Genomic DNA, 25,431 nt, shown 5'->3' on the forward strand with positions numbered 1-25,431 from the left:
CTTGGATCGGTATATGGAGCTTAGAAAAATAGAGGGCTATGCAGTAGGCCAATCCTGGGCAGTTTCTAGAGTAGGTTATATCATTGGCACAACATTGTGGGCTGAAGGGCCTGTAATGTGCTGTAGATTTCAACAATCTACGTTCTATGGCTGATTTAATATCCCTCTCAAACTCATTCCCCTACCTTCTCCCAGTAACCTTTGATATCCTGACTAATGAAGACCCTATCAACTTTGCTTTAAATATACCCAATAACCCCACCCCCCAATAGCTGCCTATGACAATGAATTCCACAGCTTCACCACCCTCTGGCTAAAGAAAATATCTCTGTTCTAAATGAGCATCCCTCTATTCTGATGCTGCTCTGGTCCTGACGCCTTCACTCTAGGAATTATCCTCTTCACATCCACTCTATCAATATTCGATAGGTTTCAATAAGATTCCCCCGCCCATTCTTCTAAACTTCAGTTATTATTAACCCCTGATCTCATTTTCAGATTTGTTATTAACCCCTCAACATACATTTTCATCCTAGTCATATGTAAACAACACAAGCAGCAGATCCCCCAGTACTGATCCCTGCTCATCTTCCTTCAGCCATAACAACACCCCTTCATCATTACCCTCTGCCCTCTATGGGCATGCCAATTCCAAATGACTAGCAAACCCTCACTGAGCAGTGTGAGCACTGCCCAGGCTGAGCAGTGTGAAATGGTTAATGCTGTGTCTTCTTTTGGGGTATCCAGGGACGGGCAGCACCTCTGGTGAAGGGGCTTACTGTGTCCATTCCAGGCTAGCTCACTCACCTTTGGTCCCCACCCGACACTCAGCTTTCATGTGGGGCTCCAAGCAGTAGTCTGCATGGGACAGTGGCCTCACGAGGGGGCACCGCTGTGACAGGTGGGCTAAACCAGGTGAGGGTTGCCAGCTGCCTCATACACTGGTGAGACAGGGCCTTGCCTGTACGTCAGCTCTGGCAGACTGGGTGGATGATATCAATAGAAAGATCCAGTGGCCAGGAAGGTGGTTTCTGCAACACTCTGTGGAGAGCAAAGGGCATGACAGGGCATTGAAGACGTTATGGGCATCCAATGCAACCAAGGAAGACCCCAGTGTGTGATGACTACTCGTACAACTGGACCCGGACTTCCAAGGTCGAGACAGTCACACTCCCCCACTACAACAGCTTTTCCAGTTTAGAACCTCTCCCACACAGGTCTCCTGCTGGATACGACAGACAAACGAGATACCTTCTTGACAGCATCTCGAAAAGCTGGTTAAATTGAAGTTACCTTTGTAGCTCCAAGACTTCTTCAGCTATCATCCGACCGATTTTCCCCGCTCCAGCACGGGTCCCCCCAGGAATGCCGGGAACAGCGGTGACAGTGCGCTTTGAGCTGGCTGGAGAAAGAGGGAGAGGAACTTCAACAAAGCCACCAGGTTATTTATTCATTTTATTTTATTTAGAGATGTAGCGAGGTACAGACTCTTCCAACCCGCCGAGCCACAATACCCAGCAACCCACTTATTTAACCCTAGTCTAGTCACAGGACAATTTACAATGACCAGTCAGTGTAATCAGTACATCTTCAGACTGTGCGAGGAAACTGAAGCACCCGGAGGAAACGCACGCAGTTCATGGGGAGAACATACAAACAACTGCTCACAGGCGGTGCCAGAACTGCAGAACACCCCAAGCTGTAACTGACCACTATACTACCATCACACCCTATTTTCTTGGTTATCTCCTTCCTCCTTCCTGGAACATAGAACATTACAGCACACTACAGGCCTTTTGGTCCATGATGTTGTGCTGACCTTTTAATCTAACATTGAATCTAACCATCCCCTCCTACATAGCCCTCCATTTTTCTATCATCCATGTGCCTATCTAGGAGTCTCTTAAATGGCCCTAATATACCACCACTCCCAGCAGTGCGTTCCACACTTTCTGTGTAACAATCTTACCTCTAACGTCCCCCCATACCTTCCTCCAATCATCTTAAAATAATGCTGCCAAACAACAAATTTCATGACATATGCAAGTGATATTAAATCTGATTCTGATTTGGATTTTGCCCCTCTTATTAGCTTGCCCTGGGAAAAACTCCCTGGCTGTCCACTCGATCTACGCTTCTTATCATATATAAAACTGTACGATATAGGAGCAGAATTAGGCCATTTGGCATATCGAATCTGCTCTGCCATTTCATCATGGCTGATCCATTTTCCCTCTGAACCCCATACTTGGGTCTTTTCTCCATATCCCTTCGTGCCCTGATTAATCAAGAATCTATCAACCTCTGCCTTAAATATACCCAATAACTTGGGCTCCGCAGCTGCCTGTGGCAACGAATTCAACAAGTTCACCTCCCTGTGGCGAAAGAAATTCCTCCTCATTTCTACTCTAAACGGAGGTTACTCTGTTCTGAGGCTGTGCCCACTGGTCCTAGGCTCCCCACCACAGGAAACATCCTCTCCACATTCATTCTATCTCGGCCTTTCAACATTCAGTAGGTTTCAATGATATCCCCCTCATCCTTCTGAATTCCAGTGAGTACAGGCCCAGAGCCGTCAAATGCTCCTCATATAGCAACGCTTTCATTCCCAGATCATTCTTGTAAACCTCCTCTGAACCCAAGATGCCTGACATATCACTGACATTTGCTGTGAGATTGTTTTGCGCAGCAGTACAGTACAAAGTCATAAAAATCTATTGATTACAAAATTCAATGGTGCAAACAAAGCAGGAACAACGTGGGTGGTAAAGAGCACGGAAGACAAACGCTGCCTGGCCTGCTGCATTCACCAGCAATTTTTTTGTGTGTTACACGATTCCTAAACAGGTTAGGCATCACCTCTGGGTTTAGTCAACATTTCAGGCCTCCCCCCACCACCCTACCGCCTCTCCCTGGCAGCCGATATAAAGCTTCTACATTCTGCTTTAAATTCAAATCCACTCTGTACCTTCTCTGGTCTGCAGCACACTGTCCATGTTGGGAGGAGTGTTGGCGAGAGGCAGATTGGCCGAGTCGCCTCTGTCCAGAGAGCTGGTACTGAAAATAGACAACAGCATCTCACAGTTAGCCTGCTCCTCCTGGGACTCAGGGCCTAGACTGATATTCTTTTAAACTGGCTGGACACAGAGGAATTTACAGACTAATCCTTTCATTCCTGGAATCTATAATGTACGAGGAGTATTAGATAGCTCTGTGCCTCTACTCACTGGAGTTTAGAAGAATGGTGGGGGAATAATCTTATTGAAACCTATTGAATATTGAAAGGCCTAGACCAAGTGGAGCATATTTCCTATGGGGGGTGGTGAGTCTAGGACCAGAGGGCACAGCCTCAAAGCACAAGGACGTCCCTTTAGAACAAAGGTGAGGAGGAATTTCTCTAGCCAGAGGGTGGTGAATCTGTGGAATTCATTGCCTCAGATGACTGAGGAGGCCAAGTCATTGAGTATATTTAATGCGGAGGTTGATAGGTTTTGAGCATCAGAGGTTATGGAGAGAAGGCAGGAGGATGGGGTTGAGAGGAGTAATAAACCGGCCATGATGGAATGGTGAAGCAGACTTGATGGGCCAAATGGCCAAACTCTGCTCCTGTGTCTTATGGTCTAATATTGAGCAATTAACAATGTGCTGGAGTGAGATAAACACAAAATAATCTGCAGATGCTGGGATCAAAGCAACACTCACAACACACTGGAGGAACTCAGCAGGTCAGGCAGCATCCGTGGAAACGTCGACTCATTGTTTCCACTGATGCTGCCCGACCTGCTGAGTTCCTCCAGCGTGTTGCGAATGCTGGAGCGGGGGAAGGAACTAGTGACACTTTGGATCGAAACCGTGTATCAAGTCAGTCCTGGTGCAGCATTTCGACTGGAATTGTGTCTATCTGCTTTCCTGCCACACCTGCTGCTCGACCCACTGAGTTCCTTCAGCAGTTTGCTTGTAAACAACTGAGAAATTCACTTTCCCATTCTCTCCTCCCTTCCCCAATGTCTCAACTTACAAGACAACGGTGTTTGTGGAAACAATATATTCGACTTCCTTGGTCCATGGGTTCAGGAAGCTGAACCAGTGACTGCGTAGAGTGATGAAGGAACCATCTTTGATCCTGAACTGATAGCAGCTGGTGGTGATCTTGTCCCTGCTCTGTAATACTGCAAAGAAACACGCCACAATCAGACAGGTGCAGAGAATACCAACAACATCCTCCAGCTTTATAAAAGCATATTCAGCCAGGAGTCAAGTTCGAGACAAGATATGCTGCGTCATCAGTTAGTCACAGAATCATAGAGCTCTACAGCACAGAAACAAGCCCTTTGGGCTGAACTATTCTTCTACCACACTCGCCCGGACCACAGCCCTCCATACCCCTCCATCCATGTACCCAGCTGAATTTGTCTTCAATGGTACTTTATGGGTTAAGGAAGTGAGTTATATATACTGTATTGTGCACCTTGGTTTGAGGAACGTTGCTTCAAATATGATCTGGTCTTGTCCTCTTCTAAAAAAAATACTGGAAAGATATTTTTGATATTATCTCAGTAGTTCTGCGTATTGATTTACAACCACATCCTATTACTGCAGTTTTTGGACTACCAGTGATAGACTCTAGTCATTTATCCTCATCAGCTTGTCGTCTAATTGCATATGTTACATTAATAGCCAGAAGATCCATTTTACTTAAATGGAAAGATTCCAATCCCCCTGCTACATTTCAATGATTTTCCCAAACAATAGCATGCCTAAACTTGGAAAAAATTAGGAGCAGTACTACGGATCCTTTGGTTAAATTTGAATAGACTCGGAGGCCTCTTTCATATGATGTAAGTTGACTCTTTCAGAATCTTTTGTAATAATTTTTTGTTAATGTATAGAGGAGCGAAGTTAACGACAAATAATAATTTCAGCCGTTGCAATATGACAGCCCATTCTTTGTTTGTTTTTCCTAGTTTAGTTTTCTTTAGTTTAGTTTAGTTTTTCCTCTTTATAAAATATCTTTTTCATAGTTAGTTGCTATGAGATTGGGAGGCTAAACTATATTTGTCACTTGGAATCTGTGCTTGTACATGTTAACTGTTATTAATGTAATCCTGATCTCTTTGTATCATTACTATTATCGTTATGTTAATCAATTTTGAAACTTAATAAAAAGATTGAAAAAGAAAGATAGGTGAAGCCAGGTGAGGGAAATGAAGTAAGAAGGTCAGAGGAGATAGGTGAAAGAGGTATAGGGCTGAAGAAGAAGGAATCTGATAGGAGAGGAGAGTGGACCATTGGAGAAAGGGAAGAAGGCGGGGAACTGGGGGAGGTGGTGGGCAGGTGAGGAGAAAGGAAGGGGTAAGAGGGGAGTAAATGCCAGATAGAGGAAAGTAATATCCACAGAACATATTAAACTTGTGTTGGAACCTGATGATTATGCAGTCTGTGATAGTTTTGGACAATGGACAGCATCCTAACTGGCTGCTTCATTGTCTGGTATGGGGGGGGAGGGGAGGGGAAGGAGGTTGGCACTGCACAGGATTGAAATGATCTGAAAAATGTTGTAAACTTTGTCAGCTCCATCATGGGCACGAGCCTCCCCAGTATCCCTGACATCTTCAAGGAATGATGCCTCAAAAAAGTTGGCATCTATCATTAAGGACCCCCATCACCCAGGACATGCCCTCTTCTCTTTGCTACCATCAGAGGGAGGTTCAGGAGCCTGAAGACACACATTCAGGAACAGCTTCTTCCCCTCTGCCATCAGAGTTCCCAATGGACATTGAACCCATGAAGACTACTCTTTTTGCACGACTTATTTAGTTTAACATAATATATATTTTAAATATATATGTATTACAGTAAATACATATGACAGTAATTTAGTTTTTTTATTATGTACGGTATTGCAATGTACTGCTGCAACAAAACAACAAACATGACAACATATGCCAGTGATAGTAAACCTGATTCTGATTCTTCAGAAGTCAAGAATAAGTCACAAAGCTTGTTGCTTGTAGCTATTCATTGAACATTACAAGACCAAAGAATGGACAAAGGAAAAAGAGGGACAGAACAAAAAAAGCTGGGGTCGTCTTACACAAAAACTAGGTCAGACTACAAAGATAACAACATTCCAGTGATAACAACTAATCTATAAAATAGTCAGATTAGAGAGGCATGGCAACTGTTACAGAAAAACTAAGAAGCTTCCAGAAAAAATAAACAATTACTGGAAAATGCACGGAATGACTACACTTGCATAGACGATTCTATAAAGACACAAGCAAGCATAGGAAAGTTGAACTGTGAGGAAAATAGTAATTTTTGCGGGCAGGTTTGCTATAGCTATTGGAGAGAGTTTAAACTAGTTTGGCAAGGGGATGGGAACCAGGATGAGGCAGTTGGGAAACAAGCAGAGACGATGTGTAGTGAGACTGTGAGGAAGGACAGGCAGACAGTGGGGCAAAATTACAGGCAGTGGGACGAGGTGAAGTGTAACATGGGGGCAAAGTCAAAAAGCGAGCATATAGGACTTAAGGTGTTATATTTGAATGCTCGCAGCATATGGAATAAGGTAGGTGATCCTGTAGCACACTTAGAGATTGGCAGGTATGATGCCGTGGGCAGCACTGGAACGTGGCTGAAAGAAGATCATAGTTGGGAGCGTAATATCCAAGGATACACATTGTATTGAAGGGACAGGCAGGTGGACAGTGGGGGCTGGGTGACTCTGATAGTTAAAAAAAAAATGAAATCAAATCCTTCGAAAAAGGTGATATGGGATTGGAAGATGTAGAATGCTAGTGGGTAGAGTTATGAAACTGAAAGGGGAGAAAGACCCTGATGGGAGTTATATACAGGCCCCCGAACAGCAGCCAAGCTGTGGGATATAAATTTCAACGAGAAATAGAAAATGCACGTAATAAGGGCAATGTTACGATAGTCATGGGGGATTTCTTGTGAGACCATGGATTTGTGCCTTGGAAGGTTTCCAGGGCACAGGCCTGGGCAAGGTTGTATGGAAGACCGCCAGTTGCCCATGCTGCAAGTCTCCCCTCTCCACGCCACCGATGTTGTCCAAGGGAAGGGCATTAGGACCCATACAGCTTGGCACCAGTGTTGTCGCAGAGCAATGTGTGGTTAAGTGCCTTGCTCAAGGACACAACACGCTGCCTCAGCCAAGGCTTGAACTAACGACCTTCAGGTCACTAGACGAATGCCTTAACCACTTGGCCACGCGCCAACAATGTACAGGTAGCTTGGGAAAATCAGTTTGGTTTGGGACTGGATCCCAAGAGGAGAAATTTGTTGAATGCCCAACAGATGGCTTTTTAGAGCAGCTTGTAGTTGAGCCCTCTAGGGGGAAGGCAATTCTGGATTGGGAGTTGTTTAATGAACCGGATTTGTTTAGGGAGCTGAAGATAAAGGAACTCTTGGGAGGCATGATCATGTTATGACAGAATACACCCTGCAGTTTGAGAGGGAGAAGATAATGTCAGATGTATCAGTACTACAGCGGATTAAAGCGAAATACCGAGGCAAGAGAGAGGAGCTGGCCAAAGTTGATTGGAAGGGCACACTAGCAGGGATGACAGCAGAACAGCAATGGCTGGAGTTTCTGGGGGTAATTCAGAAGGAGAAGGATAAATACATCTCAAAGATGGACAAGTATTCTAAAGGGAGAATGATGTAACTGTGGATGACAAGAGAAGTCAAGGACAACATAAAAGCAAAACAGAGGGCATAGAACAACTAGGGGTCATGGGTTAAAGGTGTTTGGGGGTGTGGAGGGGTGGGTTAGTGGGTGGAGGTGTTGATCAGCCTTACTGCTTGGAAAAAGTAACTGTGTTTGAGTCTGGTGGTCCTGAAGTAAATGCTAATGCTATGTAGCCTCCTCCCTGATGGGAGTGGGACAACCTTCCCGTCTGCCCAGTGCAGTTTCCACACAGCTTGTCAGGATGCTCTCTACTGCACACCTGCAGTAGGTCCTGAGTATGGATGTGCATAGTCCAGCTCTCTTCAACCCCCTCGGAAAGTAGATTATAACTGGCCAGATACCTGCTTTACTTTCTTACCTTGTCGGTGGCACTCTGCAAGGTGCACGATATCATCTTGGTGGAAATATTCATAACAAGAGGTCCCAAGCAACTCTTGCGGCAAATATCCCAGAATCACTGTTGCCCTGGAGACAAAAATATTTCAATATCTTCATACATCGCAACCAGAGCTAAGGGAAAACAGTTAAAATAAACAGTGCAAAGTAGACCAAAGTGTTTCTACATCTCTTTTACAGTCATAATAGTCACCAAATACACCCTGCCTTCTTTCCAAAAGTCCTTTTGGCAGACTTGTTGCATTACCGTCTGGTACGGAGTCACTTCTGCACAATATTGGGATGGAGCTGCAGACGGTTGTACACTCAGCCGGCTCGATGGGCAATAGCCTTCCCACCATCGAGGACATTTTCAAAAGGTGAAGCCTCAAGAGGAAGCGGCTCACTGGGCCGGATGGGACTGTTCCACTCTGTATCTCTAAATAAATAAATAAACACACAAGCTTCTTACCTCTGATCCACAAAGACGAACTTGCCATCTATTGCATGCCGGGAAACGTACTCCGTCGACTTCACTCTGATCTCACTGCCGACTGGCTGTGGGACAATGTGGGGGTGTAAGCGGCCAATGGCAACAAGGCAGCTCAGGCTACAGCCTTGATTGTCGGCCTCATTGTCCTCATCCAACCCAATTTTTGTCGGAGGCCAGCTCTTCAGGTAACCACTGCTGTGGATTGTACAGAAACTTTTGCGGTCAGCTGCAAGGCACAGGGGTGAAAACGTCAGCTGGGGATGTGTTCCCCTTACACCAATGTTCAAAGTAAATTTATTAGCTAAGTACACATACACCCCAGAACACATTCTACACAATCAGGAAAGCTCACCAACGTCTCTACTTTCTGAAGAAGCTGGACTTTGCACATCTATACTCACATCATTCTACAGATGCACAGTAGAGAGCATCGTTACAAGCTACATCACTGCATGGTACAGAAACCGTACTGTGGTGGACAAGAGGGCTCTACACAGGTAGTCAAAACTGCCCAATGCATCACCAGCACCAACCTACCCGCTATCAAGGACAGGTATGCAGAAATGTGCAGGAAAAGGGCCAGTAACATCATGAACTATCCCACCCACTCTGCTCATGGAATGTTTGTGTGGTCTGACCAATGCCTTATTAAGTGTTAACATAAATGACATATATTACAGTATGCTTCGACATACGTGATAAATAAATTTAAATCAAAATCTGAAATCTGAATCTGTTTATTCCCTTCACAAATGGTGCCTGAATTGCTGAGTTCCTCTGGCTCTGGATTTTCAGCATCTGCAGAATCACATGCGTCTATGACACCTTACCTTTTTTCTTGGAGCAGTTTGAAGAGAAATCCTTGTCCTCCACCTTGACTGACGGTCTGTTGCACTTCATCCGGCAGAAGAAGGAGCGCCTGGCTCCTGAGCACAACCGAGTGGGTCCTGGAGTTATGTCCGTCTTCACTGGCAAACCCGCTGTCCGAAGGGAACAAAGCAAGCGTGTGAAACGCATGCAGCATTATTCATTTAAGATGGGGAAAAAATTATCCAAAGTCTTGTACAACTGCAACAGAACAGTCCTGAAGAAGTGTCTGGCCTGAAACGTCAACTGTTTATTCCTTCCCACAGATCTGGCTAACGTGCTGAGTTCCTCCAGCATGTTACATGTGTTCCTTTGGATTTCCAGCATCTGCAGAACCTCATATGTTTATGGTAACACTGCTGCAAATGATGTATATGAGATAAGGAGCATTGATAGAGTGGGTAACGGGAGACTTTTTCCCAGGGCAGAAGAGGCTAATACAAAGGGGTATAATTTTAAGGTGATTGGATGAAAGTTTTGGGGAATGTCAGAGGTAGTTTTTTTTAAAACACAGAGTGGTGGGTGTGTGGAACACACTGTGGGGGTGGCGGAGGGAGATACATTAGAGACATTCAAGAAACTCTTAGATAGGCACATGGATGATAGGCTATGTGAGAAGGAAGCGTTAAATGCATCTTGGAATAGGTTAAAAGGCCGGCACAACATCATGGGCCGAAGGACCTGCACGGTCTGTAATGTTCTATGTTAAAACAAGTTTCTTGTCGTTTGTAATTGATAATAAATCTGATTCTGAGACTTGCTTGGTAATGGAAATGACCTTTGCAGATCGGGCAGCAGGGCAGTGGAACACTGTTACAGAGCCAGGGAGCTGGGTTCCAGTCCGTGAGGAGTTTATACATTCTCCTCGTGACCACTTTCCAAAGGCGGGCAGGTTGGCAGGTTACTTGGTCACATGAGTGTAACTGGGCAGTGTTGACCAGAAAGGCCTGTGACCAGACTGAATTGCTAAATAAATGAAGAAATGTTATGTTTGAATGTGCCCCATATTCAAGGGTGGGAAGGTGCTGAGTACTCAACACCATAATGCCGGCACTTTAACATATAGAGTAACAGAGTTACATACACGGAAACAGGCCCTTCAGCCCAACTGGCCCATGCTAACGACCGCAGCCTCCCTGCCTAGCCCAATTGCCTGGGTGTAGAACAATGTAGAAAGACCTTTTCATCCACTTTGCAGTCTCTTCCACCCTTACTGCCTGCTGCTCAATACCATCTCCCCAGAAAAAAATTTGGGTCTTACTTTTGGCGTCTATTAGCCGCTCCCTTGGGGCACTGTCAAATGAGGAGAGCTGCTCTTTCACTTTTGCAATGTCCTTTGGGTGAAGGTAATCAAACAGGCTCTGACCAATCAGGTCAGTCTGCAGTGAAAACAAAACACAAGAGGAAAATGTCATCACAGCGAGAGATCTGTGACAGCAGTACTGTACAATACATCAAATGACTACAGTCTTAGGTATCCTAGCTTCCGTATATATATGTGTCAAAGGCTTTTGCACAGTACTGTTTGCTGGTGCTATTAAACCTGACTTATCCTGATTCTGATTTTTTTCCTCGATATTCTTTTAATCTTATTGATGGTGTTGATTTACCGTTTCTTCTAAATGACATCTCTGATAGTAAAACATTCCCAGTGTTGCACAGGACTATCAGTATAGACTTATTGCCTAAGTACATGGAGTGAACTCGAGGTCTCCAGAACATGGTGAACGCCAGAATGCTGTTAACATCACAAGATAAGATTCCATTACAAGGTTCCTTACCTGGCTGTAATTGAGGATTTTGAAGACTGATTCAGATACAAAAAGTATCTTTCCTCTGTCACAGCCCACAACGAAAAGAAATCCGTCAGCTGCCTATCGGAAAAGAATTAGATTAGTGAGTAATCATCTTCCAGTCCAGCAAACTAACTCTTCCTCCAATTCCCATCACCAATTCCTTTAAACAGACCAATAATAAATATCAATGATTTGTAAATTAATCTGCACCAATAATATTCAACAAGATGCATTGTTTGTATCAAACCATATGAGCAAGGACTGTGCTGGGGCAGTTGTAAGTGTCGCCACACTTTCAGTACCAGCATAACATGGTCACAGTTTACAAACCCTAACCTGGACATCTTCATAATGTGGGAGGGAACCGGAGCATCTGGAGGAAACCCCTGCGATCATGGGGAGAACCTACAAACTTCTTACAGAAGGCAGTGGAAACTGAACACTGATCTTCCAGCTGGTGCTGTTACGCACTGTGCTAACCGCTACATTACTGTGCTGTCCCAGTTAGAACGGACGCTGTACAGACAGGGGGTTCTTCAGCCCCCCAGAGCACTGAAGACCAAGACCTCATACCACTCCACCATCCTCTCAACTGCCCTGTAATCTCCCTTTTTATCGATCCCACTAACTACCTAGCTCTACTGAGCCTAATCACTGAGTCCATTACTCTCCAAGGCACTGCATTCTAGATCCTAACCACTCACTAATCAGCAAAGCTTTTCTTTATGGCACTTCTGTGTCTTATAGAACATAGAACAGCGCAGCACAGTACAGGCCCTCTGGCTTGTGATGTTGTGCCGACAGTTTAACTCAGTCTAAGATCAATCTCACCCTTCCCTCCCACACAACCCTCTATTTTTCTATTATCCACATGTGTATCTTGGAGTCTCCTAAATGTCCCTGCCATTCCTGGCAGTGCATTCCGTACACCCACCTCTCTCGGAGTAAAATGGCTACCTTGGACATCCCGCCTATACCTTTCTCTGAAATTATGCACTTCCACCCTGGCAAAGAAATCTTTGGCTGTCCACTCCCTCGATGCCTCTTATCATCTTACACATCTCCATCATGTCACCTCTCATCCTCCTTTGCTTCAAAGTGAAAATTCCTCAACCCATTCTCATGAGACATGCTCTCTAATCCAGGCAGCAACATGGTAGATGTGCTCTGCAGCCTCTCCAAAGCTTCCACAACCTTCCCATAATGAGACGACCAAAACGGAACACAATGCCCACGGTGTGATTTAACCAAAATTTTGCAACACTACCTCACAGCGGCTCTTGAACTCAATACCCTGACCCATGACAGCCAACACACCGTAAGCCTTCTTAACCACCCTATCAACTTGCACAGCAACCTTGAGGAATCTATGGGTGTGGACCCCAAGGTGTCTCTGTTCCTTCACACTGAGACAGGATCCTGTCATTGACCCTGTAACTCTGCCTTCAAGCTAAATCTTCCAAACTGAATCACTTCACACTTTGACAATCATCTTTGCTTGTTAACCCTCCCATTAACAGGAACTTTACATATATATATATTTACTTCCAGAAGGTTCATGATTTTAAATACTTTCAACCCTTTTATGTACTTAAATGTTTCACCTTTTATTTATTCACAGAATGTGACCAAGGCAGAGGAATAGGATTAGTCCACACTCAACCACAGTCTCATAGCGTAGTGGATCTGCCTCCTAATCCCATGTTACAGGAAGGCTAAATGGGCTGAATGGTCTTTCCCTTCCCGGCTTTTTTTTTTTGCTGGGATTTATTTTATTTTCCAAAGCCAAACCTTTAATGACCATTTTCCCAAAACTCAACATCATTATGATGGCGCCAAGTGGCTGCCTCTTCCAGCTCATCTGCAGAATCAGCTTAAATTCCTCCCTTTAATGTCTCTAAAGCTGCGCGGCAGATTGTAATATCATAACAGTGACTGTCAATCTCCCCTTTTGCTGTGAAAATGGGTGATATCTCTTTGTGCCTTGTTGGTGAGTGAAAGAGAAAGACAGCCCGTGGCATGTCAAACTGTGGGTCAACAATTGTTTTAGATCATGGTCTCTTTGTTGGTGTTTTGCAGTTGCTTGGTGGGTGGAGGTTGAAGACGCTTTTTGGTGAAATGGGTGGGGGGAGGGAGATTTATGCATTGATACTTTGCTGCTGCTTGTGCCGGGGGCGGGGGGTGGCTTTGGGTTCTACATTTTCCTGTCGTTCATTCTTTTGGGGTTCTTCTGTCTTTCATGGATGTCTGCGAAGACAAGTATTTCGGGTTGTATACCATATACATTCTCTGATAATAAATGAAACCATTTGAACATCATTCCCAATGATGTTCCCTCTGCCAATAATGTTCATTAACACAACATTCTGCTCCCCAACCACATTCAGGCTATTTTCTGCTCACAACCCTTCACTGGCATTAATTTCACAGATGCAGAGCAGCCGCTTGGTGTAATATAGGCAGGAACAGATGTGTTTTAATACCGGATTACAGCTCAGTAGAAGGTGAAATATGTGCACAGAAGGAGAGTAATCAACATCATTACTATACACAAGTATCATGAAAGGATATGGTGTTGTCATTTATAATATGACTTCTATAACATTTAAATATTATAATATATTAGTCATATGTTATATATAACTATGGAGTCATAGAAAAGTAAGGCACAGAAACAGGCACTTCCGTCTATCTAGTCCATGCTGAACCATTTAAACTGCCTACTCCCGCTGACCTGCACCCGGATCACAGCCCTCCGTACCACTCCCATCCATGTACCTATCCAAACTTCTCCTGAATGTTGAAATTGAAATTGCTTCCACCACTTGCGCTGGCAGCTTGTTCCACTCTCAGCCCTTTCTGAGTGAATTAGTTTCCCCTCAAGTTCCCCTTAAACATTTCAGCTTTCACCTTTAACCCATGACCTCTAGTTGCAATCTCAACTAATTATTACATAATATTATATTATATTATATTATATTAATATATAGGGTTCCTTAAGGTTGTTATAGCTGGGGGGTGGTAACGAGGATAAGCTCCCACCAACTATTAAATGATTCCAATGGCGTGCACCTCAAATAGCCTCTGACAACCAAGTCCAGCTCCTGGCCTTCATGTGTGGCTTAGGTACTTAGCCCAGCGGAACTGTTTCTACTGACAGGATAGGCCCCTTAAAACGAGTCGCTTCAGGCAGATGAGACTTGTCAGCTGTAGTTGGCAGCTCATCTAGGAGAAGGAAAACTCTGATCTCAAACCTCTGCTGTCTTGTGACAATACCCATTCATGGGGAAGGCTTCGGGAGTAAATATCAAGAGAAAAGTCCGGAGCTGGAGTCCCTAAGGCAGTCCTACGTTGCATTCGATGCTGACTGGCAACTCCTGCGATGCTGCCAGTGCAAAACTGTTTCGGTCTCTACCATTCCTTTGGGTTCACCAGATGCGTGGAGAGGGGGAGCTTGCTACATGGACAACAGTTTGCTTTCCATATCCTACTGCCCTGGCTTGTGTATGTAGACAACTTGGACACCACAGCCATGGCAGACCCTGACCAATGGAGGCCTCAGATATTAATATATAATATAATAATGTATATTATACATTAATATATGTAATATATAGTTATTAAAATATTTTAATGTAGGGAATGGAGGGATATAGATCTGTGCCAGCAGTTACGAGTAGTTGGACTGGAACTGTGGTTGGTTCAGATGTGGTAGTCCAAAGAGCATGTTCTACATGAAGTGGTGGAGGGGTGGGTGTTAGGTGCATGGTAGCACAGCAGGGGTAACACGGTATTGTAGCAGTTAGTGCTTTGCACCACCGGTGATCAGGACTTAATTCCTGCTGCTGTTTGTAAGGAGTTTATATATTCTTTCCATGACCATGTGGGTTTCATCCAGGTGCTATAGTTTCCTCCCACAGTTCAAAGACGTACGGGTTAGGACTACTAAATGGTGGACATGCCATGTTGGCGCAGAAGTGTGGCGTAAATTGCGGGCTGCCCCCAGCGCATAGTTGCATTTTGTTGGTTATTGATGCAAACAACGTATATCACTGTGTGTTTTGATGTATGTGACAAATAAAACTAATCTTTATCCTTAAATCTTTATTCATATTTATAATATCTGAAGATCTTAAGAGAATTATATTCCATGTAAACTCACTTACTGTCATTAGGTGGGGAGTATATTGACTGATTGCATCACATCCTGGTATGGAAACATGAATGCCCTTGAACTGAAGATCCTACAAAATGTAGTGGCTATGGTCCAGTATATCATGGGTAAAGCCCTCCCCACCATTGAGCACATCTACCCTGAGGGCTGTCGCAGGAAAGCAGCATCCATTATCAGGGACCTCCACCACCCAAGACATACTCTCTTCTCACTGCTGCCATCAAGGAGGTGGTACCGGAACCTCAGGACTCACACCACCAGGTTCAGGATCAGTTATTACCCCTCAACCAAAGGGGTAACTTCACTCAACTTCCCTTGCCCCATCATTGAAATGTTCCTACAACCAATGGAATTTCAAGGACCTTCAATGACTCTTCATCTCATGTTCTCAATATTTATTGATTATTTATTTATTATTATTATTATTTCCATTTTTTTCTTTTGTATTTGCACAGTCTGTTATCTTTTGCCCACTGGGTGTCTGCCCTGTTGGGTGTGGTCTGCCACTGATTCTATTATGGTTATTGGATTTATGGAGTATGCCCACAAGAAAACAAATCGCAGTGTTGTATATGGTGACATATATGTACTTTGATAATAAATTTACTTGGAACTTTTTGAACTTTAGAGCAAAAACCGCCTAATTATCTCATGATGCCATTCTTTGTTTTGAATCTCTTTCCCCAAATTGTCTTTCAGTGTTTATCTTTCTTCCCTTAAATATATCATAGAATATAGAATACTATAGCATAGTACAGGCCCTTCAGCCCAAGATATTGTACCAACCTTTTAACCAACTCTAAAATCAATCTAACTCTTCCCTCCCACATAGCCCTCCATTTTTCTATCACCCATGTGCCTAACTAAAGTTTCTTAAATGTTCCTTATGTATCTGCCTCTACCACCACTCCTGGCAGCACGTTCCATGTACCTGACATTCTCTGTGGAAAAATCTACCTCAGACATCCCCCCTATTCTTTCTTACAATCACCTTAAAATCATGCCCCTTCATATTAGCCATTTCCACCCTGGGAAAAAGTCTCCGGCCACCCACTCGATCTGTGACTCCTAGAAGTAGCAGCCTCGAGGAATATAATTAACACAAGAGATTCTGCAGATGCTGGAAATCCAGAGTAGCACACACAAATGCTGGAAGAACTCAGCAGGTCAGGCAGCATCCATAGAGGTGGATAAACAGTCAACATTTCAGGCCAAGACCTTCAAAGGTCAAGTCCTGATGAAATGTCTCGGCTATTTATTCCTCTCCATAGATGCTGCCTGACCTGATGAGTTCCTCCAGCGCTCTGTGTGTGTTACCTCAAGGCATATCAATGTTTTGTCCTTCAAATACTCCTTGAGGTAGCTACTTCCACCAGGATAAGTGGTGTGAACTGCAGAACCGGATTATCTGCAGTATAAGTACAACATGCTTTAGGTGATGAGCTGGTTAATTTGTTCTTCACTTATAGTTAAAGGGTTTAAAAAAAAAGGATGGAGCCTTCACCTTGGATATTTAACTATTCAATTTGTTTCTGTCCTCCCAGACAGGTCAGTTCATCTAACAATCAGAGAAAGCCCAAGATCATTTGTTCCTGGAGCGTTAGAAAAGGCACAATTTCCAAAGAAGGTCATAGCCAGGCAAGCAGACAATAAACAGCACAGTCTTGGGAGTTCATCAAAAACAAAACAACATGGAACTATTTTAAAATAAACCAACCCTGAGGATGAGATGCTTCAGCTCATCGTCGGACAGAAAAGCAGGTTTGTAGTTGGCTTCTGTGTAGGCATTGGTAGCTCCTGAAACACAGAAATCAACACAAAAGATTTTAAACAACACGGAATAAACAGTGCAATGAAATTCCAACTGCTAATCTACACTCAGTGGTCACTTTATTAGATTGTACCTCTTGTACCTAATGAAGTGGTCACTGAGTGTACAGTCGTGGTCTTCGGCTGCTGTAGCCCATCCACTTTAAGGTTCAACGTGTGCGTTCAGAGATGCTCTTCTTCACACTGCTGTTGTAACGCATGGTTATCTGAGTTACTGTCACGTTCTTGTCAGCTTGAACCAGCCTGGCTATTCTCCTCTGACCTCTCTCATTAACATGGAGTTTTCACCCACAGAACTGCTGCTCACTGGATTTTTGTTTTATTTTTCCACACCTTTCTCTGTAAACTCTACAGCAGGAGTTCCTGACCCTTCCTGAAGCAAGGGTCCGTGGTTCCCTTGCTTAATGGTATTGGTCCATGGCTTAAAAAACGTTGGGAACCTCTGCTCTAGAGACTGTTTTGCATGAAAATCCCAGGAGATCAACAGTTTCTGACATACTCAAACTACCCTGACTGGTTCCAACTCTGACAAAGTCACTTAAATCACATTTCTTTCCCATTCTGATGTTTGGTCTGAACACCAGCTGAATCTCTTGACCATGTCTGCATACTTTTATGGATTGACTTTCTGCCACATGATTGGCTGATTAGATATTTGCCTTAACAAGCAGGTATACAGGTGTATCTGATAGAGTGGCCACTGATGATATATTTGAACTACTTATAACATTTACTGGCAGTGTTGCAGATGAAGGATCTGAAGCATTGTTGAGGATCCCTGCCACCCATCTCACAGTCTCTTTGATCCACTACCATCAGGAAGGAGGTACAAGAGCAACAGAATGAGGACTGCCAGACTGGGTAACAGCTTCTTCCCTCAGGCTGTGAGACTGATGAATACTCTGCCGCCACCAACGTCTCGTCAATAGGAAACGAGTTGTTTACTGTGCTGTGCACAACGTGTACTTTGAAATATATTTTATTAATTTATTTGTGGTAATATATTGGTTTATACGGTGTGTGTGTGTGCGTTATATGTATTGTGGGTGACCGTGGTCCAGAGGAACGTTGTTTCGTTGGGTTGTATGTATGTATTGTGGGTGACCGTGGTCCAGAGGAACGTTGTTTCGTTGGGTTGTATGTATGTATTGTGGGTGACCGTGGTCCAGAGGAACGTTGTTTCTTTGGGTTGTATATATGTATTGTGGGTGACCGTGGTCCAGAGGAACGTTGTTTCGTTGGGTTGTATATATGTATTGTGGGTGACCGTGGTCCAGAGGAACGTTGTTTCGTTTGGTTGTATATATGTATTGTGGGTGACCGTGGTCCGGAGGAACGTTGTTTCGTCGTGTTGTATGTATGTATTGTGGGTGACCGTGGTCCAGAGGAACGTTGTTTCGTTTGGTTGTATGTATGAATTGTGGGTTACCGTGGTCCAGAGGAACGTTGTTTCGTTGGGTTGTATATATATATATATTGTGGGTGACCCCATGGTCCAGAGGAATGTTGTTTTGCTTGGTTGTATATATGTAGTCAGTTGACAATAAACTTGAACTATTAACTGAAGGTATTGCAATGTACAGTACTTGAGCAACAATTCACTTTGGCCCTTGGGTTCCCATCTCTAATCCTTAGTTTGGAGACCCATTAAGAAAACCCGATTGTTGAGATTTGTTAACACCTTTATTTTTGGATTCTATGAGGACAAGGAAGGATGAATCACGGAGATCGTGATGTATAATCACCTAGCAATTCTTGGTATGAAAATGACAGTTGTTTGAGATCCAGGACACCTTTACAAAAAAGAACAACAGTCTTGCAGGATTGAAGGGCTGGCTGTCAAAAGATTCAAAAGATTAGCTTTATTTGTCACATGTACATAAAAATATCAAAGCGTACAGTGAAATGCTTTGTTTGTGTCAACGACCAACACAGTCTAAGGATGTGCTGGGCATAGCCTGCAAGTGTCGCCAAGCTTCTGGCGCCAACATACTATGCCCACAATGTACTAACCCTAACCCTTTGGAATGTGGGAGAAACCAAAGCATCCGAAGGAAACCGACACAGTCACATACAAACTCCTTACAGACAGCAGCAAGAAATGAACCCCAATCACTGGCACCGCAAAGCGTTACGCTAACCGCTACACTACCCACTGATTACACTTGTATATCTCCTACTAAACACAAGCACACAAAGCAAGGTTAATTGTCATTCAATCATGCACATGAATACAGCCAAATGAAACAGCGTTCCTCTGCAACAAGGTGCAAAATGCGGAAACAGCAGTCACATATCGTGCATGGCACACATAGCACATACAATTATGATAGCAGCAAAAACAGTTACAAAAAAAAATTGAAAAAAGTAATACAGCACAACTCTCCAAGTGTCACGGCCTATAGACTGATGGTGTATGGATGTTGTCCTGGAGCCATGTTTCTGCAAGAACAAGCACACAGTAGTTCCCCATCTCATGCTAGTTCAGCCTCAGATGAACACAATCCAGTTTCATACTACATATTCACCTCGAAGGGTCTTCATGTGCTGTACAGCCATCCTAAGCACAGTAAGCTTGTCCAGTTTCCTAGACATGGCGTTGCACGTTGGCACCATTGATGCCAACTCATCAATGAAGCTGTTCATCTTATCCCGCCGCCGCTTTTCAATCTGGCTGTGAGCCTCCCTGAAAAACAAATCAAAGAACAGGATGCACCGTTTCTCCTGAAGCAAGCTCAACAAGAAGTCACACTGCTAAACGGTTTCTTGTTATTCATTATTATTTAAAGACAGCTTCCCCTCTGCTGTCTGTTTTGTTTGCTTTGTCAATTATTGCCCTCATTTACAAAACATATTTATTATTTACTTAACTTACTGATCGAGCACTCTTCCCGCAGACAATATAGTTCAAAGTGCTTTACAATGGGATAAAGTACAAATAAAAGACGAAAAGATGGGTCACGGCACAGGATCAGAAAACGCTGCAGGAAGTTGGAAACTCAGCCACCTCCATCAAGGACACTAGTCTCCTCAGCATCGAAGACATCTTCAAAAGGTGATTCCTCAAAAAGTTGGCATCCATCATTAAGGACCCCCATCACCCAGGACATGCCCCTTCTCATAGTTACCATGAGGAGGCACAGGAGCACGAAGGCACACACTCAACGTTTCAGGAACAGCTTCTTCCCCTCAGATTTCTGAATGGACAATGAACCCATGAACACTACCTCACTATTCTTGCCCTTCCCCTTCCCCTTTCTTTCTGCAATATATATGTTGTTGTTGAGTGCCGTTGAGTCACCATCGACTCATGGCGACCCTATGGATAGTGTAACTGAGTCAGGTTTGTACGCCTCCTTGCTCGCACACGCTTTTTCAGTTCTGCCCACAAATTTTCTATCCAATTGAGGTCAGGGTTGTGTGATGGCCACTCCAATACCTTGACTTTGTTGTCCTTAAGCAATTTTGCCACAACTTTGGAGGTATGCTTGGGGCCATTGTCCATTTGGAAGACCCATTTGCGACCGAGCTTTAACTTCCTGGCTGATGTCTTGAGATGTTGCTTCAATATATCCACATAATTTTCCTTCCTCATGATGCCATCTATTTTGTGAAGTGCACCAGTCCCTCCTGCAGCAAAGCACCTCCACAACATGATGCTGCCACCCCCATGCTTCACGGTTGGGATGGTGTTCTTCAGCTTGCAAGCCTCACCCCTTTTCCTCCAAAGATAACGATGGTCATTATGGTCAAACAGTTCAATTTTTGTTTCATCAGACCAGAGGACATTTCTCCAAAAAGTAACATCTTTGTCCCCATGTGCACTTGCAAACTGCAGTCTGGCTTTTTCATGGTGGTTTTGGAGCAGTGGCTTCTTCCTTGCTGAGCAGCCTTTCAGGTTATGTCAATATAGGACTCATTTTACTGTGGATATAGATACTTGTCTACCTGTTTCCTTCAGCATCTTCACAAGGTCCTTTGCTGTTGATCTGGGATTGATTTGCACTTTTTGCGCCAAAATACATTCACCTCTAGGAGACAGAATGCGTCTCCTTCCTGAGCGGTATGACGACTGCGTGGTCCCATGGTGTTTATACTTGTGTACTATTGTTTGTACAGATGAACGTGGTACCTTCAGGCGTTTGGAAATTGCTCCCAAGGATGAACCAGACTTGACATCATTTTCTGACCTCAATCCGATAGAAAATTTGTGGGCAGAACTGAAAAAGCGTGTGCGAGCAAGGAGGCCTACAAACCTGACTCAGTAACACCAGTTCTGTCTGGAGGAATAGAACAAAATTCCAGCAACTTACAGTGAGAAGCTTGTGGAAGGCAACCCAAAACGTTTGACTCAAGTTAAACAAAATTTAAAGGCAATGCTACCAAATCCTAACAACGTGTATGTAAACTTCTGACCCACTGGGAAAGTGATGAAAGAAATAAAAGCTGAAATAAATCATTCTCCCTACTATTATTCTGACATTTCACATTCTTAAAATAAAGTAGTGATCCTAACTGACCTAAGACAGGGAATGTTTTCTAGGATTAAACGTCAGGAATTGTAAAAACTGAGTTTAAATGTATTTGGCTAAGGTGTACGTAAACTTCTGACTTCAACTGTATCTATCTCTATCTATTTAAGTTTTATTATTATTGTGTACAGTATTGCAATGTATTGCTGGCACAAAACAACAAATTTCACAACATAATGCCAGCGATATTAAACCTGATTCTGACATGAAAATAAAAGACAAACAGATGTTAGTTAAAAGCGAGGTTGAATTAGTAGCTTCTAATAGCTGGCGTATAAAGGTGTCAACTGAATCTGTATCCCTTACAGTTTTAAGCATTGAGTTCCACAGTTTAGGAGTGTGGTTAAATATCAATTTAAGAAATGAAATTAACAATCTTCTTTAGTTATCCACTCAAGAAGTGAACATTGCTGGCTAAACATGCAACCATTCAGTAAGGATAGTGATAGTGGACCTTCTCAATGAATTGGAATTGTGTGGTAAAGGCATTTATCCGGCACATTTCAGAATCAGAATCAGGTATGTCATGAAATTTGTTGTTTTGTGGCAGTAGTACATTGCAACACATAATTCAAAACAAACTATAAATTACAGTAAGAAATTACCTATATTAAATTAAGTAGGTACTATATAAAGAGAAGGGAAAAATAGTGGTGTACATGTGTTCATTATTCATTCAGAAGTATGATGGTGGCAGGGAAGAAACTGTTCCTGAAACATTGTGTGGGTTTCTTCAGGTTCCTGTATCTCCTCCGTGATAGAAACAATAAGAAGAGGGTATGTCCTAGGTGATGGGGGTCCTTAACAATGGATGCTACCTTGCTGATGCATCGTCTTTTCCTCTGATCACTAAACAAAATTTTGAGTGTCGTTATTTACCAATTATGAAGAACCTCTTGCTCTTAAGTAGAGAACAGATTTGTAATTGGCAGAAAGATATGGACAGAGCTGGGAAATGTCCTGGTTTATATTGGTCCTTCTTACTTGGAGTTCTGCTTGCTCATTATAGGAAGGACCTGGAAAACTTAAAAGAGGGTACCGAGGAGATCTACCAGGATGTTGCCTGGATTAGAGAGCATGTATTATGAGGATAGACTGAGTGAGGTTGGGCTTTTTTATACGGTATAGAGTAAAGGAGGATGAGAGATGACTTGATAGATGTGTACAAGACGATAAGAGGCAGACAGAGTGGACAGTCAGAGACTTTTTCCCAGGGTGGAAATGGACAATACAAGGAGGCGTAACTTTAAAGAAAACTCTAGGGGAGATACGGAGGTAGGTGTATTTTTAAACACACACGCATGCTGCCAAGGGTGTTGTAGGTGCACAACATTGTGGGCCGAAGGGCCTGTACTGTTCTATCTTTTACAGCCACAACAGGAGTTATAGATCAAATAACTTCCTTCTGTGCTGTATTTCCTTTTGATTCTAGAACCACCTGGCCAAAGAAAATTATTCGCGATTATTCCATTGCAAATAACATGGATTTTCAACATTACCATCTCCACTCATCTCACTGCCCATGGGAGCGTAGTGGTTAGCACGACAGTATTACAGCTCGAGGCATCAGAGATCAGAGTTCAATTCCAGCATCCTCTGTAAGAAAGTTTGCACGATCTTCTCGTGACCCGGTGGGTTTCCTCCCATCCAAGGACATAGTAGGTTAATTGGTCATTGTAAGTTGTCCTGGGATCGTCTAGGGTTAAACCAGTGGGTTGCTGGGCAGCACAGCTCTTTGGGTTGGAAGGGCCCGTTCCGCACTGTATCTCTAAACACAAATAAATAAGAGCAAGCTATAGTCAAGATCACAGGCTTTAGAGACAGAGGATTACCTGGCATTTTTCACTCTCCCATGTTGGTCCGTACATTCCATCCTAGACAAGGAGTGAGACAAATGCTGTGAAACTATCCAACTTATGGACCACAAAAAGCTCAAAAGCCAGAGGTACAGAAGTTATAAAAGTGGATTCAGTGCATCGTAGGATGAATTGTACATCACACAGAGATTGCTTGAATCTATTGTTCTTATTTCTGTCAGCATGGCGCTGAAGAGCAACTGAAACAAAGCCCTAAAAACAGGCTTATTTATTTGGGGGAGCTAATAACTGGATTGTGGATGACCATTGAAAGGAACAGCAGATATTTGTAATAAATAGATAAAGCTATAAGACATAGGAGCTGAATTTGGCCATTCGGCCCATTGAGTCTATCATTCGATCACGGCTGATTATTATCCCTCGCAACCCCATTCTCCAGCGTTCTCTCTGTAACTTTTGACACCCTTACAAATCAGGAACCTATCAATCTTTGCTTTAAATACTGAATAAGACCATTGGACATAGAAGCAGAATTAGGCCACTCAACCGTTCGTGTTTACTCCGCCATTTCATCATGGCTGATCCATTTTCCCTCTCAAGCCCATCCTCCTGAATTCTTCCCGTAACCTTCCATGCCCTGACTAATCAAGAACCTATCAACCTCTACCTTAAACACAGCCAATGACTGTGGTAATAAATTCCACAGATTCACCACACTCTGGCTAAAGAAATTCTTCCTCATCTCTATTCTAAATGGACACCCTCTAGTCCTACTCCCCCTCTATAGGAAACACCCTCCCCATGTTCAGTCTATCCAGGCCTTTCAACATTCAATAGGTTTCAATGTCATCCCTCCCCATTCTCCTAAATTCCAGCGAGTATGAGCCCAGCACCATTAAATGTTCTTTATACATTAAACCTTTAATACCCAGAATCATTTTTGTGAACTTTCTCTGGACCCCCTCCAATGCCAGCACATCCATTCTTAGATAAAGTGCCCAAAACTGATCACAATACTTCAAGTGAGGTCTGATCAATGCCTTATAAAGCCTCAGCATTACATCCCTGCTCTTATATTAAGCAAGAGGATGAATCTCAGAGTTGTACTCTGTATACATAATTTGATAACAAATGTACTTTGAATCTTTGAATATTCTAGTCCTCTTGAAATGAATGCTAACATTGCATTTGCCTTCCTTCCTTAACTCAACCCACAAGTTAACCTTTAGGAAATTGTGCAGGAGGACTCCCAAGTCCCTTTGCACCTCTGATTTCTGAATTTTCTCCACGATTAGAAAACAGTCTACACATTTATTCCTTCGGTGCATAACCATGCTCTGTCTTACACTGTATTGCATCTAACATTTCTTTGGCCATTCTCCCAATCTGTCTAAGGCCTTCTGCAGACTCCCTGCTTCCTCAACACTACCTGCCCCTCCACCTATCTTTGAGAGTAGCTTGCCAAACCGCCACTCTTGAGTGCTTATGAAAGCCATCTCCCAAGAGGCATTTAGAGGGATATGGGCAATGTGCCTCTAGTTGACATTAGTTAGACTGGAATTGTGGTGATGGTCCAAAGAGCTTGTTTTAAGTGGCACAGGTTTGTGGCCTGTTTTTTTTTTGGTTCGCAGGGATGGTTTTTTTGGCGTCAGTGTGGGTCAGGTTAGGGGTAGGGACATGGATGTGGTCAGGAGCAGTAAATGAAGAGTTAGGAGAAGGAACCAGAGGTTGGAGTTCAGGCACCAGAGGCTAGCGATCTCTGAAGACATTGTCCAATTGTTTGAGGTCTGGAGAATGAGGGCCGACGATCACTGAGGTCAGGAAACAGTGAGT

General features: G+C 43.5%; 1 protein-coding gene across 6 annotated transcripts in view; it reads right to left on the reverse strand.

Annotated features, from left to right (window-relative positions):
• The window catches only part of bmal1a (basic helix-loop-helix ARNT like 1a), a 71,481-nt gene that overhangs the window by 14,670 nt on the left and 31,380 nt on the right, over positions 1 to 25,431 (reverse strand). For 3 of the 6 annotated variants that reach the window (XM_072272864.1, XM_072272866.1, XM_072272869.1), the window contains exons 4-14: positions 23,614 to 23,655; positions 19,778 to 19,935; positions 17,137 to 17,216; positions 11,231 to 11,323; positions 10,711 to 10,828; positions 9,413 to 9,562; positions 8,562 to 8,808; positions 8,073 to 8,179; positions 4,019 to 4,169; positions 2,969 to 3,057; positions 1,294 to 1,402 (exon numbers count right to left, since the gene is read on the reverse strand). In XM_072272864.1, coding sequence (XP_072128965.1) covers positions 1,294 to 1,402; positions 2,969 to 3,057; positions 4,019 to 4,169; positions 8,073 to 8,179; positions 8,562 to 8,808; positions 9,413 to 9,562; positions 10,711 to 10,828; positions 11,231 to 11,323; positions 17,137 to 17,216; positions 19,778 to 19,935; positions 23,614 to 23,655 — 1,344 coding nt within the window. Of the gene's footprint in view, positions 1 to 1,293; positions 1,403 to 2,968; positions 3,058 to 4,018; positions 4,170 to 8,072; positions 8,180 to 8,561; positions 8,809 to 9,412; positions 9,563 to 10,710; positions 10,829 to 11,230; positions 11,324 to 17,136; positions 17,217 to 19,777; positions 19,936 to 23,280; positions 23,432 to 23,613; positions 23,656 to 25,431 lie in introns of those variants that run through there. The other 3 variants (XM_072272868.1, XM_072272867.1, XM_072272870.1) reach the window with 2 other exon arrangements.

This window comes from Mobula birostris, chromosome 11, assembly GCF_030028105.1.
Source record: "Mobula birostris isolate sMobBir1 chromosome 11, sMobBir1.hap1, whole genome shotgun sequence".
NCBI classification, from domain to species: Eukaryota; Metazoa; Chordata; class Chondrichthyes; order Myliobatiformes; family Myliobatidae; genus Mobula; species Mobula birostris.